The 19,285-nt window shown below is 42.9% G+C and overlaps 2 protein-coding genes across 2 annotated transcripts; one reads left to right on the top strand and one right to left on the bottom strand.

Moving 5' to 3' along the window:
* Positions 1 to 1,094: 1,094 nt before the first annotated feature.
* On the bottom strand, positions 1,095 to 19,284 carry NFS1 (NFS1 cysteine desulfurase). The gene is made up of 13 exons (XM_080686555.1): positions 19,150 to 19,284; positions 18,473 to 18,582; positions 17,651 to 17,767; positions 15,879 to 15,962; positions 11,603 to 11,755; positions 9,962 to 10,055; positions 9,286 to 9,420; positions 6,172 to 6,329; positions 5,640 to 5,745; positions 5,480 to 5,561; positions 4,471 to 4,554; positions 3,717 to 3,806; positions 1,095 to 3,362 (listed from the first exon to the last, which is right to left on the bottom strand). Exons 1-13 carry the CDS (start codon positions 19,244 to 19,246, stop codon positions 3,299 to 3,301), a joined length of 1,374 nt encoding a protein of 457 aa, XP_080542681.1. The 5' UTR covers positions 19,247 to 19,284; the 3' UTR covers positions 1,095 to 3,298.
* Positions 12,085 to 12,988, top strand: LOC308255820 (Y-box-binding protein 1-like; the record flags this gene model as incomplete). Its single annotated transcript, XM_080683751.1, is given in 2 exon segments — positions 12,085 to 12,311; positions 12,313 to 12,988. Coding segments are annotated over 2 exon segments (636 nt in total). The 3' UTR covers positions 12,722 to 12,988.
* Position 19,285: the final 1 nt, after the last annotated feature.

The raw sequence follows: 19,285 nt of genomic DNA, 5'->3' as shown, positions 1-19,285 counted from the left end.
AGAGCTGTGAGTCCCTGCGAGCGACTCCTGCGCACTAGCCCCACCTTAGGAGAGTGACGCTAGTGGTGGGATGGGTACGGTATCTGGGTCAGCCCCTTACGCGGGGCTTTGTGCAAATGGCTTCACTTTTTTAAGCCTTTGCGAAAGGAGGTAAATACCTGCTTCGGGTGATTGTTTTGAGAATTAAAAGGACCATAAAATGGTGCCTAGTGATGATTCCCTGACAGAAGAACCAAAACCTGATTCTTTTTCCATTAAAAAATTTCAATCAGGGGAGCCTTACCCACCAGTCTGCATTGACCCATCCACAGCTGCACTTCAGTATTATTTTATTATAGAAAAATTATTCTGATGCTGCTTTGGTCCAGGCCTCCCAGACTCCACTGCCCCTGCCTATACCCTATCTTATATATCCTATATAATAAAAGGCTAATATGCAAATTGTCCCCTCAGGAGTTCGACCACTCACTATTATGTGTGCTGACCATAAGCTCTCCCAATTATTCAGGGGGCGGGGGAAACATGGCAGGTGGCCAGCTGGGGCAGGGCACTGAGGGAGCAAGGGAAGGAGTTGGGGAGGCAGGGAGGCAGGGAACCTGATCATCCCTGATCCCCAGCCAGGCCTCGGGACCCTACCTGTGCATTAATTTCATGCACCGGGCCTCTGGTATCTTCATGAATATTACCATAATTGAACTAATTTTCCAAAGTGAGGAGTTAACTAATAAAAACAGGGACTAAATTTCCACAACTTCAACATGCTTTTAGTTAGATTAATGTGGCAGACTTGCCTGGTGCTGGCCCAGTGTGCCAAAACTAGCAAATTAAAAAACCAGGCCTGACTCACTCTCCCTCTCTGGAGCACCTACCGGCCTTTCCCTTCTCCCTCTTCTTCCCTCCAGGCAGGTCACCTTTGCCTTTCTCTCACCTAAGCTCCAAGAGCCCTTCTGTCTCTGTATTTCTTTCCTGAGCCTATCCAGCCTCTCTGGCTCACTTCTACTGCCTCTGTAACTTTCTAAATAAACTTTCTCTTAAAATTTCAAAGGAAGAAAAGAAAAAGGTCACATTTTTAAATTGATTTGAGAGAGAAACATCGATTTGTTGTTCCATTTATTTATGCATTCATTGGTTGATTCTTACATGTGCCCTGACTGCCGGATGGAACCCATAACCTTGGTGTATTGAGGTGATGCTCTAACCAACTGAGCTACCTGGCCAGGACCAGGCCACACTTAAACGAAATCTATACTTTATTAAATATACTCTTTGTAGGTATAATATAGTGTATTAAAAACAAAACCTACTAGGCACCTCTCCAGGGAGCATGCCCACTCCTTTCTTCCCTCTCAGGTATGTGCCTCCTAAACTGTAAGGGTTGCCAGGAGACCTACAGCACGGGGAGCAATGGGCAGCTGCAGCTCATCCCAAGATAACCCCCCGAACCTGTCTCTGTCTCCAAGGCCCCTTTTCTCTGACTTTCCAGTGAACCAAAGTAGGCCTTCCTAGGCTCATTTCTTTCCTATAAGGTTTCTAGAGAACCAAAGCAGCCCCACTAGTCTCTCTCCTGATGCTTCCTTTATCCTAAACTCTTTCTGGTTTCACTGTCCTCAGCTTTAATAAACATAATCTCAAAATCACCTGGACTCATTTTGTGGAAACTTTCCTGCACCGAGTCAAAAGAAAAAAAAGAAGAAAAAACTTACTAAATGCAATGTTGTTTCCAGGATTGGATCCTGAAACAGGAAATGGGCATTACTGGGAAAACTGTTGAAATCTGAATAAAATCTAAAGTTTAGTTCATATTAATGTACAGATGTTAGTCTTAGTTTTGACAAATGTACCAAGTTAAATTAGAGGAAGTTGGGTGATTAATATATAACTGTACTATCTTTACAACCTTTTGCTAAATCTAAAATTATTCAAAATAAAAAAATTTATTTAAAAAACATATTTCATCTCCTTCTCCTGTCCATCTGCATTTACCATACTTTAGGCTAGTGGCTTTCAAACTTTTTTGATCATCACCAGCATAAGAAATACATTTGCAACTTGGTATATACATGCAAATAAATAATTTAAAAATATGTGTGATGTAGTCTAATTTATTTTTCTCTCATTTGATTGTGTTCTGGTAAGTATCCAACTATGTCTTCAGATCCACAAATGGAAAAAACTCTACTCTAGCTACATTGGCCTTCTATTGGTTTCTCAAACACACCATGCTTTTTCATACCTCAGTCCCTTTTGCTTCTGTTGCTCCTTCTCATCCCTCACTCATCCCTAGCTTTTTCCATGACAGGAAATCACATTTCTGCTTAACTAACACCTCCTCAAAAAAGATTTCAAAGTATGTCCAACATAGTAGGTTCTCACCATTATCTCCTTTACTACTCTATTTCTTCCATAGGCTTATTTATTTACTCATTATTTTCTGACTCTCAACAAGAATGAGGGCAAGGTCCTTTTTGGTCCTGTTAACCAATGTATCCCCAATACCCAGAATAATATCAAGCTCCTGACAAGCACTCAAATAATGAGATATGCAAGCAGATTTAGTCATCTATGGAAATCAAGTGGAGTAGTAGTCTGCTCCACAATTCCGAATCACAGCTTGGAATTCTCCCTGGACCTCTCATAAAGTCACAGAGTAAATAGAGGAAGGCAATTTTATTTCTCTAATCTGCAAATTAACAATTTTTTAAAAAGAAACAAATTATCAGAATAATGGGTAGTATCATATAGATATTTCTCACTCCACTAAGTCAAAAGAAAAGGAGATAAGAACAGAAAGACAAGCTTTCTAAGAAACTTTCTGTTCCATCTACAGTCAATATGAAGAGGTGGCCTTTGAGGCCACAAAAAAAGATTAAATCATAGTTGATTATGTTTGTTCCTGAAGGAATCAGTCTTGCTAGTAGCAGTAAGCAACAACTCAAAACATCCATGTATAGCATCAGGGTCCCTGAACAAAGAGCCTTCTTTTAGTTCTTCTGGCTCTCTCCACCAAGGATATAGAGCAAGATCATAACAAATGTTCCTTCTGTTTCAGGGTGAGACATCCACTGACCATAAGAACAGAGAAGGACTCCTGGAGATAAAGGGGGAGTGTTTCCCACCAAAAAAAAGCTGAGACCCAGGAAAGATCCTGTGTTTCTATCTTGGAGGTGAGCTGATGCTGAAGTCAACTGCGCTATACCAATTCTGGTTTGAACATGAAACACCCACTGGGTGTAATGAGGTGCCGTGCAGTGATGATGCAGGAGCAACCAGGGCAGCACAAAGTCAAAGGTCCACTCTTCTAGTGTTGGGTCCACTTGATGCTCTTAAGGTCAATGCCATCCTGCACCATCTCCCAGAGAGGGCTGCCAAAGAGAAGAGATATTGGATGAGGGAGAGCTTAGAGAAGCAGCAGCCAAGAATTCTTTATTAAAGGGAGTTTTCCTATACTTAAACTACAAATCACAAATTTTGTATTGATATTGCTGCAATGACAACTATTAATACTCCAAAAAACACTTCAATTTATGTGCTTCTTTAGTTTTTAAAAACATTTTTTCATATTCTGAAAATAAGTAGCCAAAGATATTCACTTTCTTGCTTTGTGGAACCTCTAAATCCTAAAATCCAATTATTTGCAAACTCTGGTTTCCGGCTATGTGAACACAGCATGAGCACTGCAATTTCTTCCAAAGGGTCTCTGGTACAACAGTGCATACCTCATTTCGCGAAGACGCTTCACATGGTAAATGCACTTCTCTACTGTGTAGTCCACTTCCTCCTCTGTAGTGAAACGGCCAATGCCAAACCTAAAAAGGGCATAGAAGAAGAGCTCTGCATCAGAGCTCTAGCACTGAGGTAAATTCATTCAGCAAATACTCAGCAAGGATTTACTCCACACACAACATGGAGAGAACATGGTCCTTCCCCTCTAGGTCTCAGTTTCTGTGGTTTGTGGACCAGCCACATCAGAATCTCCTGAGAAGTTTCCTACTTCTCCAGACCTAGTGAATCATATTCTTTGAGTGTAGGATTCAGAAATCTTCATCTTACACAAACTTCCCAGGTGATAGTCAATGAAGTCTGAGAATCACTGGTCTAGAAACTTTCATGAAGAATTAAGAAGGGCCCAAACCGGTTTGGCTCAGTGGATAGAGCATTGGCCTGCGGACTCAAGGGTCCCAGGTTCGATTCTGGTCAAGGGCATGTACCAAGGGCATGTACCTTGGTTGCCGGCACATTCCCGGTGGGGGGTGTGAAGGAGGCAGCTGATTGATGTTTCTCTCTCATCAATGTTTCTAACTCTCTCTCTCTCCCTTCCTCTCTGTAAAAAATCAATAAAAAAATATATTTAAAAAAAAAAAAGAATTAAGAAGGAATAAGGAAAACTAGATTGAGGAGACGATAACAGGAGATGAAATACACACACAAAAAAAGATGCCTTTCATAAATGTTACAGCTCAACTGACTGACCTGATAGAAGAGTGAGCTAAATCCTCATCAGTGCCAATTGCTCGAAGGACATAAGAGGGCTCCAGGGATGCAGAAGTGCACGCACTGAGGAGAAAGACACAGAGCCTTGCTCAGTTCATCAACATCTGATTTTAGCCCCAAACCCCCAGGCTTGCTCCCATCTCCCAGGTCCCTAGAGTCATAACATGGAGACAAAAGAGACATTCTCATCTGTCAGAGCTAAAGGGCCGGATGCTACTGGCACTTTCTGGGATATAAATCTAGCTCCTCTGGGCCATATGGAGGTTAAACTCCTTGAACAAGGATATTGCCACAGAATGACACCACAATAAGAGCTGATCTGACAACAAGAGGCAGCAGAACATGTGTTCACTCCCCTGTGACTGAATACACCATATTGTACCAGCACAGATGACAGCTAAACCCGTGGTGGCCTTTAAAGTATACTTCAGTTCTGAGGCCTACAACAGAACTGCTAATACAATACTAGAACAGATATTTGCACCTCCTGGGACTACAAAAGGTACAAAATTCTACCCCAAGAAGCCCTCCTAGAATGGCAACTTCAGCCTGTGCCCAGCTAGCTAAAAAAATAGATGCTTACGCCCTAGCCAGGTTGGCTCAGTGGATAGAGCATCGGCCTGTGGACCAAAGGATCCTGGGTTCGATTATGGTCAAGTGCATGTACCCTGGTTGCAGGCTCCTCTCTGCCCGGGCCCTGGTTGGGGCATGTGAAGGAGCCAACCAATCGGTGTGTTTCTCTTACATTGATGTTTCTCTCTGTCTTTTCCTCTCTCTCCCACTCTCCCTAAAAATCAATGAAAAAATATGCTTGGATGAGGGTTAACAAAATATAAAAATAAGTAGATGCTTACAAAATGACCTTTATTCTTAACCAAGAGCTCTTGTCCCTGTTATTTCTATACTGGAAAGCTCAATAATCTGTTATAACACTTAGAAGCCACGCTAATTGGTCCTGCCATCCTCCTTTCTATCTGATCCAACTTACCTCCCCGAAGATAAGGCAACATCCTTGAGTGCCATTAGTAGACTCTCCCCTTCCACATAGGCAAAGGAGAGGTTGATACAACCTGGAAAAGAGAACCACTATGAGAGGAGTCTTAGTCTCAGGCTCTCCCAGGATGGGAATAGAAAAGGCACGTCCATACCTGGGTAATGGTGATCAGGGTCCCCATTCATCACAACATCCGGAAGGCTCTTCATGATCTTCTGTATCAGTCGCTCTGCTAACTTTGAAATTCGCTTGTGGTCGTACTAAGGAACAGGCAAGAGAGAACTAGGCATAGTGACCATCAACAGCATAGAAACACACAGCACAAGGAGCCCTCCTCCTGTGTCCAGAAGTGACTGTGCATTAGACCTACCTATCGTCCTATGTTACTCTTGGAGACCACTGTATCCTCAGCACAGAGCACAGCACCTAGTATGCAAAGGTGCTAAATAATTGGACACATGGGTTCCAATACCCAGAAATAAATGAGCTGATAACTACTGAAAGGACCTGGATTTTGGAGCCCATAACACCTCCCTCCAAAACAAGATGCCAGCAGCACTGGGACAAAGACAGCTTTCTTAAACCTCCTCTTCTGGCAGAGATCTGACTCATTCATGCTGAGAAACTTCTAACAGGAGACCCAGCACAGGGGAAAAGGTTGTGAGAGGAAACTACTCTCCCCATACCTCCATCTCTTGCTGTGCCACTTCACACGCAGCCCCCAGGCCCACCACCAAGGGTGTGGGCACTGTCCCAGACCGCATACCCCGCTCCTGTCCCCCTCCACTCTGCAGGGCCTCCACACGCACACGGGGCCGGCGGCGAATGTAGATGGCACCAACCCCTGGGAAACAAAGTTTGTTACATAAAAGAGAAAAAGAAAAATGCAGGTGAAATAAAATATAACTTTCCAAAGGAGTCAAAATAGTCTTTCAACTTTTCTGTAACCTTGAAATTTTTCAAAATATAAAAGGTTGAGAAAAAAAAAATGAACAGCAGTAAAAGCATAATACATATCAAAATTATTTTTTAAATATATTTTTATTGATTTCAGAGAGGAAGGAAGAGGGAGAGAGAGATAGAAACATCAATGATGAGAGAGAATCATTGATCGGCTGCCTACTGCACTCCCCACTGGGGATCAAGCCTGCAACCCAGGCATGCGCCCTTGACCGGTATCGAACCTGGGACCCTTCAGTCTGCAGGCCAATGCTCTATCCACCAAGCCAAACCAGCTAGGGCTATATCAAAATTATTTAACATCAGAAGGAGTCAAGACTCATTTTTAAGTTTATTTATTTTTAAAAATATATATATTTTATTGATTTTTTTACAGAGAGGAAGAGAGAGGGACAGAAAGTTAGAAACATCGATGAGAGAGAGACATCGATCAGCTGCCTCCTGCACCGCCCCCCAATGGGGATGTGCCCACAACCCAGGTACATGCCCTTGACCGGAATCGAACCCGGGACCCCTCAGTCCGCAGGCCGACACTCCATCCACTGAGCCAAACCGGCCAGGGCTCATTTTTAAGTTTAAAGTAGCTCCTTATGCATGTGTAAAATGGCATCACCCAATGCAGCATTACTCACAATAGCAAAAATAAAATTGGAAACAACTTAGATGTCTTTCATCAGGGGTATGGGCAAATAAATGACACATGAAATACAAAGCAGGTGTATAAAAGAATGAGAAAGCTCCTTTTGTACTGCCACTGTAAAATCTCCAAGATACACTGTTAGAAAACTGTTAAAATTTTAATAGTCTATAATTTTTTTAATGTATTTTATTGATTTTTACAGAGAAGAAGGGAGAGGGATAGAGACTTAGAAACATCGATGAGAAACATCAATCAGCTGCCTCCTGCACGCCCGCTACTGGAGATCGAGCCTGCAACCAAGGTACATGCCCTTGACCAGAATCAAACCCAGGACCCTTCAGTCCACAGGCCAACGCTCTATCTACTGAGCCAAAATGGTTAAGGAGTGTACTTTAATTATTTTTTAAAAGATATACCCAGCCTGTGTGACTCAGTTGTTGAGCATTGACCCAAGCACCAAGAGGTTGCCAGTCAATTCCTGGTTAGGGCACATGCCAGTAGGGGGCGTGCAGTAGGCAGCTAATCCATTGATGTTTCTATTTCTCACTCTCTTCTCCCTCTCCCTTCCTCTATAAAATAAAAAATCTCTAAAAACATATATTTTTTAAAAAAGATGTATTGTTAGGTGGAAAAAGTAAGATGCAGAACAATGAGTATAGTATGCTATCTTGTGAGTTAAAAAAACAGAGGGGGAGCGCTGGCCAATTTTGCTCAATGGTTAGAGTGTTGGCCCAAACACTGAAGGGTCTTAGGTTCGATTCCCAGTCAAAGGTTGCAGGCTTGATCCCCACCCCCGATCAGGGTGCATGGGGAAGGCAACCAATTAATGTTTCTCTCAGTCTCTCCCACTGCCTTCCACTCTCTCTAAAACTCAGTGGGAAATAAAATATCCTCGGGTGATAGGATTAACAGGGTAGGGGCTTCTGTGGGAGGCAACCAATTGATGTGTCTGTCTCACATCAATGTTTCCCTTGGTCTTTCCCCCCTCCCTTCCACTCTCTCTAAAAAAAAAACAATGCCAAAATATCCTCAGATGAGGATTAACAACAACAATAAAAATCCTTCGAGGAGCCTGACCAGAGTGGCTCAATGGCTGAGTGTTGGCCCATGTACCAAGAGGTCACTGATTCGATTCGCAGTCAGGGCACATGCCTGGGTTTTGGCCTGATCCCCAATAAGGGGCGTGCAGGAGGCAGCCCATCAATGTTACCTCGTCATTGATGTTTCTGTCTCTCTCTACCTCTCCCTTTCTCTCTGAAATCAATAAAAAAATATTTAAAAAAAATAATAGCCCTGGCCGGTTTGGCTCAGTGGATAGAGCATCAGCCTGTGGACTCAAGGGTCCTGGGTTTGATTTTGGTCAAGGGCAAATGCCCGGGCACAAGGGCTCGGTCCCCAGTAGGGGGCGTGATTTCCTCTTTGAAATCAATAAAAATACATTTTAAAAAAAGAATCATCCAGCCCAAGCTGGTTTGACTCAGTGGATAGAGCGTTGGCCTGCAGACTCAAGGGTCCCAGGTTCGATTCTGGTCAAGGGCACATGCCTGGGTTGCAGGCTCGGTCCAACGTGCGGGAGGCAGCCAAACAATGATTCCCTCTCATCACTGATGTTTCTATCTCTCTCTTCCTATCCCTTCCTCTCTGAAATCAATCAAAAATATATATATTTATAAAAAAAATATTTTTAAAAAGAATCAACCAATAAATAAGTGGAACAACAAACCGATATTCTCTCTCTCTCAAATGTGTTTTAAAAATAAAAAATAAAAAAATAGTAATAATAATAAATAAATAAATAAATAAAATCTCCACCCAGTGCTCTCCCTCCCCAGAGCATGACCATGCCTTTCCCTTTCTCTACCCCTCTCTACCCTCCCCCAAGGCATGTTACCATTACCTTCCTCACTCCCTACCTTCAAGGGTTCTTCCTTTACCTCTATAACTTGTTTCCTAAGCCCATTTCTCCTAGGAATTACTTTTTCTACCTCTGTGCTTTACTAAATATATGTTCTCTTATAGTTTGGGTCTTGGCTCTAAATTCTTTCCTAGCCAAAACTCAAATACTGAAGTTGCTGAAGCCAGTTCTGGTCTGACCCCACCAGTTAGACACTTGGTGCTATGTCGCCTACAACACAAGGAACACCTATCAAAGGGTTTACTGGGAGGTACAGAGCAGAGGAACTCTAGGAGGGGCTGGTACCTTTGGGACCATAGATTTTGTGACCACTGATGCTCATGAGATCAATTTTCATGTCGTTGACATCAAGTGGGATTTTTCCAACAGCCTGGGCTGCATCGGTATGGAAATAGACCTTTCTGGAACTGCAAATCCGCCCTGAGGAAACAACAGAGGGAAAGAACATAGCACCATGTTGGGAAGTCACCTGGCAGTGATCCCACAATGTTCCATGAGTTCTAAGGCAAAACTGCATCTGGCATTAGCCTCTAACCATGTAACAAGTCATTTCTCTTTCTCTCTCTCTTCAACACTGGTCTTTCAACATATCAGATCAACTTTCACAAACCTTTTTATTTAAAAGAGGTAAAGATTAAGAGATGAATTTGCTAATGTGACTAGGAGGTTGAGACTGGCTCTAAATTAGCATAATAAAGAGATGTTCAAAAGTGAAAACAGTCAGAGGAAGAAAAAAAAAGAGTAGAGGTTTTTGGGGATTTTTTTTTTTTACTACACCAACTGCAGTAAAATGAAAAGAACTAAAAGGTACTGGACCTGGATTCAAATACTGGCTATATCATTTACAATGTGTCTTTCCCCAGATTTCCTTACTGTATTCTATAAAGTGTTACAGCTCCTAGCCCCCTCCCGCTACTCAGATGCTTGGTGGGCCAGCATCAGGGTTCACCACCATACTCACCTATTTCCGAAATGGGCTGTTTCACTCCAATCTCATTGTTCACAGACATGACTGAGACCAGGCTGGTATCGGGCTGGATAGCAGCCTCTAGTTCCTAAGAGCATCAGGAATAAGAAGGCTGTACAGCACCACCTGGTACTCCCTAACTTAGAATGTGGGCAAGCTTAGTCTTGAAAAGGGAACCTTTTGCTACACACCTATCAGAAAACTGAGAATACAAAACTGCTGGGGAGAAAGCAAAGAAACTGTATCATTCATACACTGCTCATGGAAATATAAAATGGTACAGCCAAACTGAAAAACACTTTGACATAAAAACCAAACACTTTGGCAGTGTTTGTTCTTTATAAAACTTGTGAACAGCCGAAACCGGTTTGGCTCAGTGGATAGAGCGTCGGCCTGCGGACTGAAGGGTCCCGGGTTCGATTCCGGTCAAGGGCATGTACATTGGTTGCGGGCACATCCCCCGTGGGAGGTGTGCAGGAGGCAACTGGTCGATGTTTCTCTCTCATCGATGTTTCTAAATCTCTATCCCTCTCCCTTCCTCTCTGTACAAAATCAATAAAATATATTTAAAAAACAAACAAAAAAAACTTGTGAACAAAAAGGGGTGCTGTAATAAATCAGTGACCAAAAATAATCTCACAGGGTGATCTGATAAAAAATTACTAGCTGGCCCTGACTGGTGGGATCAATGGTTAGAGCATCAGCCTGAGCACCTAAGGGTCTCAGATTCGGTTCTGGATCAAGGGCACATACCCGGGTTGCAGGTTCGCTCTCTGGCCCTGATTGGGGGCACATGTGGGAGGCAACCAGTTGATGTGTCTCTCTCTGAAAAACAATGGGAAAAATATCCTCAGGTGAAAATTTTTTTAAAAAATTCCTAAAAAAAATCTTAACTGGGCAGGTACGGTGGGTACACATGCCCTAGACCTCTAACTTGTTTAGTGAAAGGTTTATCTTGCCTAAAGCAAGCCCTGTCCTTTGTTCTTGGGCATCTAGGTTAATACACCTTTGAAATGCCAGAATAATCCTCTTTTCCACACCTCAAAGGAGCACATAATCTTGTTAACTATCCTGTAAACCAATCATAGAGATTTCTCCGCCTCGCTTTCTCCTACATTCATGTAATCTTGTGTTCCCTCCTTAATTCCAAATGTACATGACCGGGTTCTGTCTACATACTATATCTTAGGATTTGTCTAGGGAGCTAGTATCCAAACTCTGGTGGACAAGATGCTTGGACTCACTACCCAAAATGGACACATAAGGACATAGGACAAAAAGGGAAATATTCTTCTAAAAAAACTATACCTCCTCTTTAGAGTAGGTGAGGAGGAGGCCAGAGCTTCACCATGGTATCAGCCCCTGGCATCCTGCACACACATCCAGTGACTCCCACACAAACCAGGAAGCAGCAACAAAGCTGAGAAATACATCCTCCAGAGAAAAGGAAGATGGTACACACTCAAAGGGAACATGCTCTTGGTTTCTCTGCTAGGCCTATTTCTCTAAGCCCCACCCTCATCATTAGATCTAGTCCTTCAAGCTTGAGCTAAGGCTGGAGATAGATAGATATAGATACACAGGCAGAAGCCATGCTCCTCCAATTTTTCCCCTCCTGCCAAGAGCCACTCCTACCTTCAGGTCAATGATCCCACTCTTCTTCACTGGGAGGTAGGTGACCTGAAAGCCCTCAGCTTCCAGTGAACGGCAAGAGTCCAAGACACATTTGTGTTCTGTCTGGGAGGTGATCAAGTGCTTTTTCCGTGACCTATAAAACCTGGCCACCCCCTGTAAATTGGTGGTGGTGGAAGAAAGAATATACTCAGAAAGACAGCAATGACTTCCATTCCATTTGTAAAGGGAAAGTGGGCAAGGGTGGTATGCTCCAAGATCAATTCTCTAACACCCACTGGTTGTCCTACAAATCAATTTAATTCTGATACTAACTACCCAGAGTTAGTGCAGGTTAAGGGGCTCAGTCTCAGAAGACTGCTTCCACTTCCAACGCCAACTGCAAGTCCTGGATGTCACAACCACCCCCCATACTTCTGCCCAGCTGGTGACAAATTCAGGGCTTCCGTAGCCCTCTAAAGTTCAATAATTCACTAGAATAACTCATGGAACTCATTAAAAGTGGTGCAAATGTTACAGGCCCTGGTGGAGTTCCAGTACAAGGCACCAAATATGCAGCAGACCGTAACCATTATAGACGCTATCCACGTCGCAGGGGTCCTCCACGCAATTATCAGCAGAATTACCAGAATAGTGAGAGTGGGGAAAAGAATGAGGGATCAGAGAGTGCTCCCGAAGGCCAGGGCCAACAGCGCCGGCCCTATCGCAGGCGATGGTTCCTGGTTCCCACCTTACTACATGTGGAGACCCTATGGGCATCGACCACAGTATTCCAACCCTCCTGTACAGGGAGAAGTGATAGAGGGTGCTGACAACCAGGGTGCAGGAGAACAAGGCAGACCAGTGAGACAGAATATGTATCGGGGCTATAGACCACCATTCCGCAGGGGCCCTCCTCGCCAAAGACAGCCTAGAGAGGAAGGCAATGAAGAAGATAAGGAAAATCAAGGAGATGAGACCCAAGGTCAGCAGCCACCTCAACGTCGGTACCGCCGCAACTTCAATTACCGACGCAGACGCCCAGAAAACCCTAACCCACAAGATGGCAAAGAGACAAAAGCAGGCGATTCACCAGCTGAGAATTCGTCCGCTCCCGAGGCTGAGCAGGGCGGGGCTGAGTAAAAAATGCCGGCTTACCATCTTTACCATCATCCGGTTTAGTCATCCAACAAGAAGAAATATGAAATTCCAGCAATAAGAAATGAACAAAAGATTGGAGCTGAAGACCTTAAGTGCTTGTTTTTTGCCCGTTGACCAGATAACTAGAACTATCTGCATTATCTATGCAGCATGGGGTTTTTATTATTTTTATCTAAAGACGTCTCTTTTTGATAATGACAAACGTGTTTTTTAATAAAGAAAAAAAAAAGCGTGGTTTTTCTCAATACACCTTTAAAGGTTTTTAAATTGTTTCATATCTGGTCAAGTTGAGATTTTTAAGAACCTCATTTTTAATTTGTAATACAAGTTTACAGCTTTTTTTTTTCCAAAAAAGTCAACTAACTGCAAGCACCTGTTAATAAAGGTCTGAAATAATTGTCTTTGTGTAAAAAAAAAAAAAAAAGTGGTGTACTTATGACTAGGGTTTTATTATAAAGAATATATCTCAGGCCCTGACCGGTTTGGCTCAGTGGATAGAGCGTCGGCCTGCAGACTGAAGGGTCCCAGGTTCAATTCTGGTCAAGGGCATGTACGTTGGTTGCAGGCACATCCCCAATAGGAGGTGTGCAGGAGGCAGCTGATCAATGTTTCTCTCTCATCGATGTTTCCAATTCTATCCCTCTCCCTTCCTCTCTGTAAAAAATCAATAAAAAATATATTTTTTTAAAAAAAGAATACATCTCAGGAACAGACAAATAGAAGAGATGCATAGGGTGAGGTCTAGAGTGGGGAGGGGCACAGAGCTTCCATGCTCTTTCCTCCTGGAATCTAGGCATGCCACCACCTTCTCCACACACCTATGAGTCCACTAACCTGGAAGCTCCTGCAAGCCTCGCTGTCCAGAGTTTTTATGGGGGTTTCATTACACAGGCATGATCGATTAAATCTTTGGCCATTGAACTGAATCCAATCTCCAGACCCACTCTCCTCCCCAGAGGACAGGAGAGCTGGAAGTTCCAACCCTTTAATCACATGCTTGATTTTTCTGGAGTAGGCAACCTGTCCCTTGAAATTAAGGGCCCACATAAATTACCCCATTACCATAAACTCAGAAATGGTACAAAGAAGTTTGTTTTGAATAAAGAATGACAATCCTGTCATTCAGAAAACTCCAAGGGTTTCTGAAGCTCTGTACCAGGAACGGAGAACAAAGACCAAATATATTCACAGGTGGAAAATAGGGAACATGCCTATCCTTACACCACAAGCAAAAGCCTCTCTCATTTATTTCTATTTAAATAGCAAAACATGCAAATATAGGGATACTGATACCCAAAGTTGGGAGGATAGAAGTGAAACTCATACACTTATTCCTTGCTAATGGCAGTATTTATGCTCTAAGTCTTCAGATAATTGTGTAGAAAGATGTCTTAAAAGCTGTATTCACATTCTTTAACTGTGATTCCTCTTTGGGGAGTTTACCTTAGGGAAATATTTCAAAAAATAGAGAAGCTATAGAGACAAAATATGCTTTAGTTATATTTACAATCCTCAAGAAAAATGGGAAGGTTAAACACATCCAAGAGAATGAATAGTAAAATGAATACTAAGTTGTGATAACACAACTCCATAAACAAGAATGTACTTATAGTAAAAATAATGGAGTTTGAAAAAAAAAAATAATGAAGTTTGAAATGGAAGAACATAGGATATGTTATTAATGGCTACAGAAGAATAAATATGATATGCTACAATTTGTGAAAATATTAAAAGCATATTCATATATATATGTGGGTTTTTTTGAAACAACAATAAACAGAATTAGTTTAGTAACAGAATTAGTTTAGTAACAGAATTAGTTTAGTAACAGAATTCGGAGAATAGGGGAGGAAGCCATATTTTACTTTAAACTTTTCTATAGAGTTAAAAATTATACTATAAATATATGAATTACTTTCTAAAAATTAAAGAAATAAAATGCACAACTCCATTCCTCGAGAGCTTATCATAGAGCACTAATTAGGCCAAATTTAAAACAACATATAACTGTATGTTCTCAAGGATAAGAAACATAAAAGGAAAACATTTAAAAGTTGCCCTGTCTCCTATCTCACTTACCCACAGTGTATAAGGTTCTAATAGCACATAGATATTTACTCTACCCATCCAGGAGACTAAGGGGAACAAGGTCACAACTATTGTTAGCGATCCTTAACCTCTGGGTTTGGGATCTGTGGGACCTTTCAAAGCAAACATTTTCAAAGTTTTGAAACCATCCCCATCTTTGGAGGGATCTGGCTCTGTGGTCTCTATAGTCCAAAGAAAGGACGCTTTTCTGCTAACAGAATCAGGCAGTATGATTCTGGAGCCTGTCCCTGGCCTCTTACACTCAGGACAGGTCATAAAATAAAATAAAAATAAAATAAAATATTGGACGCACAGTTGAGAGACAATGGTGAGAGGGGGTAAAGCCAGAGTTGAACTTATAGTAGCCCACAAGTTATCAGAACCAAGGTATTTACACAAGTTATCCTGGTAACCAGGCTCAATCAGAGGTGAGTATGTTCTCTGAAACACCAACATGACTATTGAGAGTGGAATTTTACTTTTATAAGTACCAAATATCTGTATGTCCCAAGGATAGAGTTGCTGATCCTAGAATGTGTGACCAAGTGAATGCCTGTAGAGGGTACCAGAGTAATCAGGACTTTAAAAAAATGGGGACATCTAAAGAAATGGGAGGTACTTGTTGCAAACAGATCTGATCAGAAAGAAAAGGAAGACTGAGAGGAAGGCAGCTGTGAAATCATACATACAAGGATGAAACTGAGAAACATGCCCAATTATAAGTGCATTCTGGACTTCACTGTGACTAGATCAAAAGGACAGGGAAAAGTGTTAAGTCACCATTACCCACTCTGTGAAGTTGCTGCTGTCCAAAAAATCAAGTGGTCCAAGAACCACCTCCTTTCCTATCCAACTACCTTATGGAACTCAGTTCAATAGGAGCAAAGATTTTAGATGGCAAAGGATTGAAGGAAGCAACAAATTAGAAAGAGTATATGTGTCTTCTCTTCACAATAGGGTGGGAGTGGGTGGCTGGGAAATACATGTATGAGCCCAGATGATAGAAAGATACCATATCCCAAGTCAAGAAAGCCCCAATATGCCCTCTTACCTTAATTGCTATGTTATTGGATTCAGTAGCGCCACTAGTGAAAATGATCTCACGAGGATCGGCCCCAATGAGTGATGCTACTTGCTACAAGCCAAGAAACAGAGATAAGTACCATCAGTTCCCCAGGAAAGTACTTGACCCCAGGACACAGCTAGGACAGAGCTCTAGATCAAGAAGAGCTCCACTGTATTCTATCAACTGCCCAAGAACAAGCTCTGTACCTACTAGGGTCAGACAAGGATAAATTCACTTACATCCCGATCCCAGGCTCTTTCCCAGCCCAAAACAAAATAATAATAATAATAATATTGGTGTATTTTTTAAAATATGATTTTATTTTTTATTTAAAAAATATATTTTTATTTTGATTTCAGAGAGGAAGGGAGAGAGATAGAAACATCAATGATGAGAGATAATCATTGATTGGCTGCCTCTTGCATGCCCCCACAATGGGGATCGAGCCCGCAATCTGGGCATGTGCCCTTGACTGGAATCAAACCTGGGACCCTTCAGTCCGAAGGCCGACACTCCATCCACTGAGCCAAACCAGCCAGGGCTGATTTTATTGATTTTAGAAAGAGAGAGAGACACACACACTCGGGATCGAACCCAAAACCTGAGTAGGTACCCTGACCAGAAATTGAACTGGTGATCTTTTGGTGCATGGGATGATGCTCAACAAACTGAGCCACACCTGCCAGGACAATATTGCTGTTTTTAAGAAAGTACTAGTTCACCCTGGCCGGTTTGGCTTAGTGGATAGAGCGTTGGCCTACAGACCAAAGGACCCCGGGTTCTATTCCGGTCAAGGGCATATACCTTGATGGCAGGTTCCTCCCAGACCCGGGGCCCTGGTTGGGCGCATGCAGGAGGCAACCAATCGATGTGTTTCTCTCACATTGATGTTTTGCTCTATCTTTCCCTCTTTCTTCCACTCTCCCTAAAAATCAATGGGAAAATATACTCGAGTGAGGATTAACAAAAAAAAGAAAAAGCAAGTACTAGTGTCTGGCTGGTGTGGCTCAGTGGTCAACCTATAAACCAGGAGGTCACAGTTTGATTCCAGGTCAGGGCATATGCCCTGGTTGTGGGCTCAATCCCCAGTAGAGGGCATGCAAGAGGCAGCCAATCCATGTTTCTCTGTCACTGATGTTTCTATCCCTCTTTCCCTCTCCCTTCCTCTCTCTAAAATCAATAAAAACATTAAAAAAAAAAAAAAAAAAAGCACTATTTCAGCCCTGGCCAGTGTTGCTCAGTTGGTAGGAGCATCGTCTTGTACACGAAAAGGTGGTGGGTTTGATCCCTGGTCATGGCACATGTGGGAGGCAACCAATCATCTTTCTCTTTCTTTCCCTTCCTCTAATATCAATTTTTAAAATTTGTATTAAAAGAAAAAGCACTATTGTACTCGTCATATATATATATATATATATATATATATATATATATATATGCGCATTGGAATAATAAACACATCACTAGCATTGTCTCATTTAATTCACCCAATAACCCTAGGGAGTAGGAACTATTACAATCTCATTTGCAATGTGAGAAAACTAAGGCTTAGAGAAATTAAATAACTTGCCAAAGGTCATTTAGTTAGGGAATGTGGGAACTAATCAAATGCCTTTAGAGGGACTCCAAGGCCTGCTCTCTGAATCTCTTAAAGAGTCCCAAACCATTTCTACCTCCACCCATACCTACCTTGGAAATGCCTCCCACAGGCCACTAAATCCATGACATCAGTACCTCCTAGATTCCTCTGTACTAACCTGGCGAGCATGTTCCATGGCTGCCTCACTCTCCCAGCCATAAGCATGTGTCCGGGAGTGTGGGTTCCCATAGTAGTTGACTAGGTAAGGGAGCATGGCATCAAGCACCCGAGGGTCCTGAGCACAAAAGAACAGATCAGTCTTCTTGAGCCCATAGTTAACTTAGGCCCCACTCCATCTCCTCAGACCTGCCTCAATAAACTCCCAACCCTTCAGACAATGCCCAGATTAGGCCTCAAACATTCTTCCAGCCCCTCAGATACTAACCAAATATTAACTTAATACACTCCCACTCCCAATCCATCTTAAATCAGACTATTCTACCATCTCCCTGGGTAATCTATAAACACTGTCATTTCCTAACAGCCATTTCTGCAGATATTTACATTCCTACCAGGAAATGTGATCTGCAAGGGGCCAGGACATGACAGAGTCCACATATTGGTGAAATCTTGTATTAATAGTGCCCATCATGTGCCACGCTGTTAAGGGCTGTTTTATGTCTTTTAATTTAATCCATTTACTACTTGCCCACATTCATAGTTACTAAATAGCAGTGCTGCTAATTCCAGAGCCCATGATTTTAATTACTACTATAGTGCCGCACTGAAATGATTTGACCAAGATCAATAGCTTGTAAGTAGTTGAGTCATTTCAAGTGGACTACAAGTTAAGCCTCCTAACTCCTAGCTCAAAGCTTTTTCCTGCACACATTCATCAATGGCTCTTATCTCTACAAGAATCTAACCACTTCTGTACATTGTCACTTCTACAATATAATTCCTATAAACAGCGTGGGAAAAGCTGCCCCTCCATTCTTACCAGAGGAGTTGTAGCTTGCACATCCATATACAGAGGTCGCAGCACTGACTCCATCTCTGGAGCACTGGCTGTATCTGAGGGAACAGCAGACTGGGGAGCATGGTCTGCAACTGCCAAAAATATGGAACAGAGTGGCCAAGTGACTATGGACACAGGGTATCCAAGACATCAGAAGGTAAAGTTTAAGGAATACTGGGGTTGAATCTTAATGAAAAACGAAAGAAAACATCAGGATTTGAGTAAACTGTAAAAGGAGATAAGGGACAGAGGCAGGGCTCTTGGAGGGGGATGTTGTCACAATATTAAAGTTGCATCGTTGGGAGTTGGAAAGACTCTGAAATGGCAAAGCCATTTAGAAGGGATGTGGAGACATAGTAGGTAAGATCTCCTTTGAAGGTCACTTGCTGGACGGCTAGCATCTCTAAAAGTTGGTTAGAAGAATGAAGGCCGAGCCTCAGGCTCGGAAGGCCAGTGGGATAAGATCTGAGTGGGTCGCGGCGAAGTCACTAAGAAGGCCAGCTAGAGAAAATTGAAGGGATGAAGCCGAGGGAAAGGGTCAGAGGGTCTGGGTAGGGGCGGAAGAGGGAGGCTACAGAATATACAGGTGCGTCGCCGCGCGGAGGAGAAAGAAGGCGCGCCTCCTGGGAGGGTGGCAGCAAGCGGGACCCGGAGCGTACCGCGCAGGCGCAGACCCCGGGTGGGCGCCTCGGGCCTCGGCCCCTGAGCTGCTGGCAGGGCCGCAGCCACCCGCCTCCAAGCTGTCCGCAGCAACATGGTCCCGGAGGCACAGCCCCTCGCCGCAAGCCGCTGCAG

The sequence above is a fragment of the Plecotus auritus genome (genome assembly GCF_963455305.1).
Source record: "Plecotus auritus genome assembly, chromosome: 8".
NCBI lineage: Eukaryota > Metazoa > Chordata > Mammalia > Chiroptera > Vespertilionidae > Plecotus > Plecotus auritus.
This window is presented reverse-complemented; position numbering and strand designations above follow the sequence as displayed.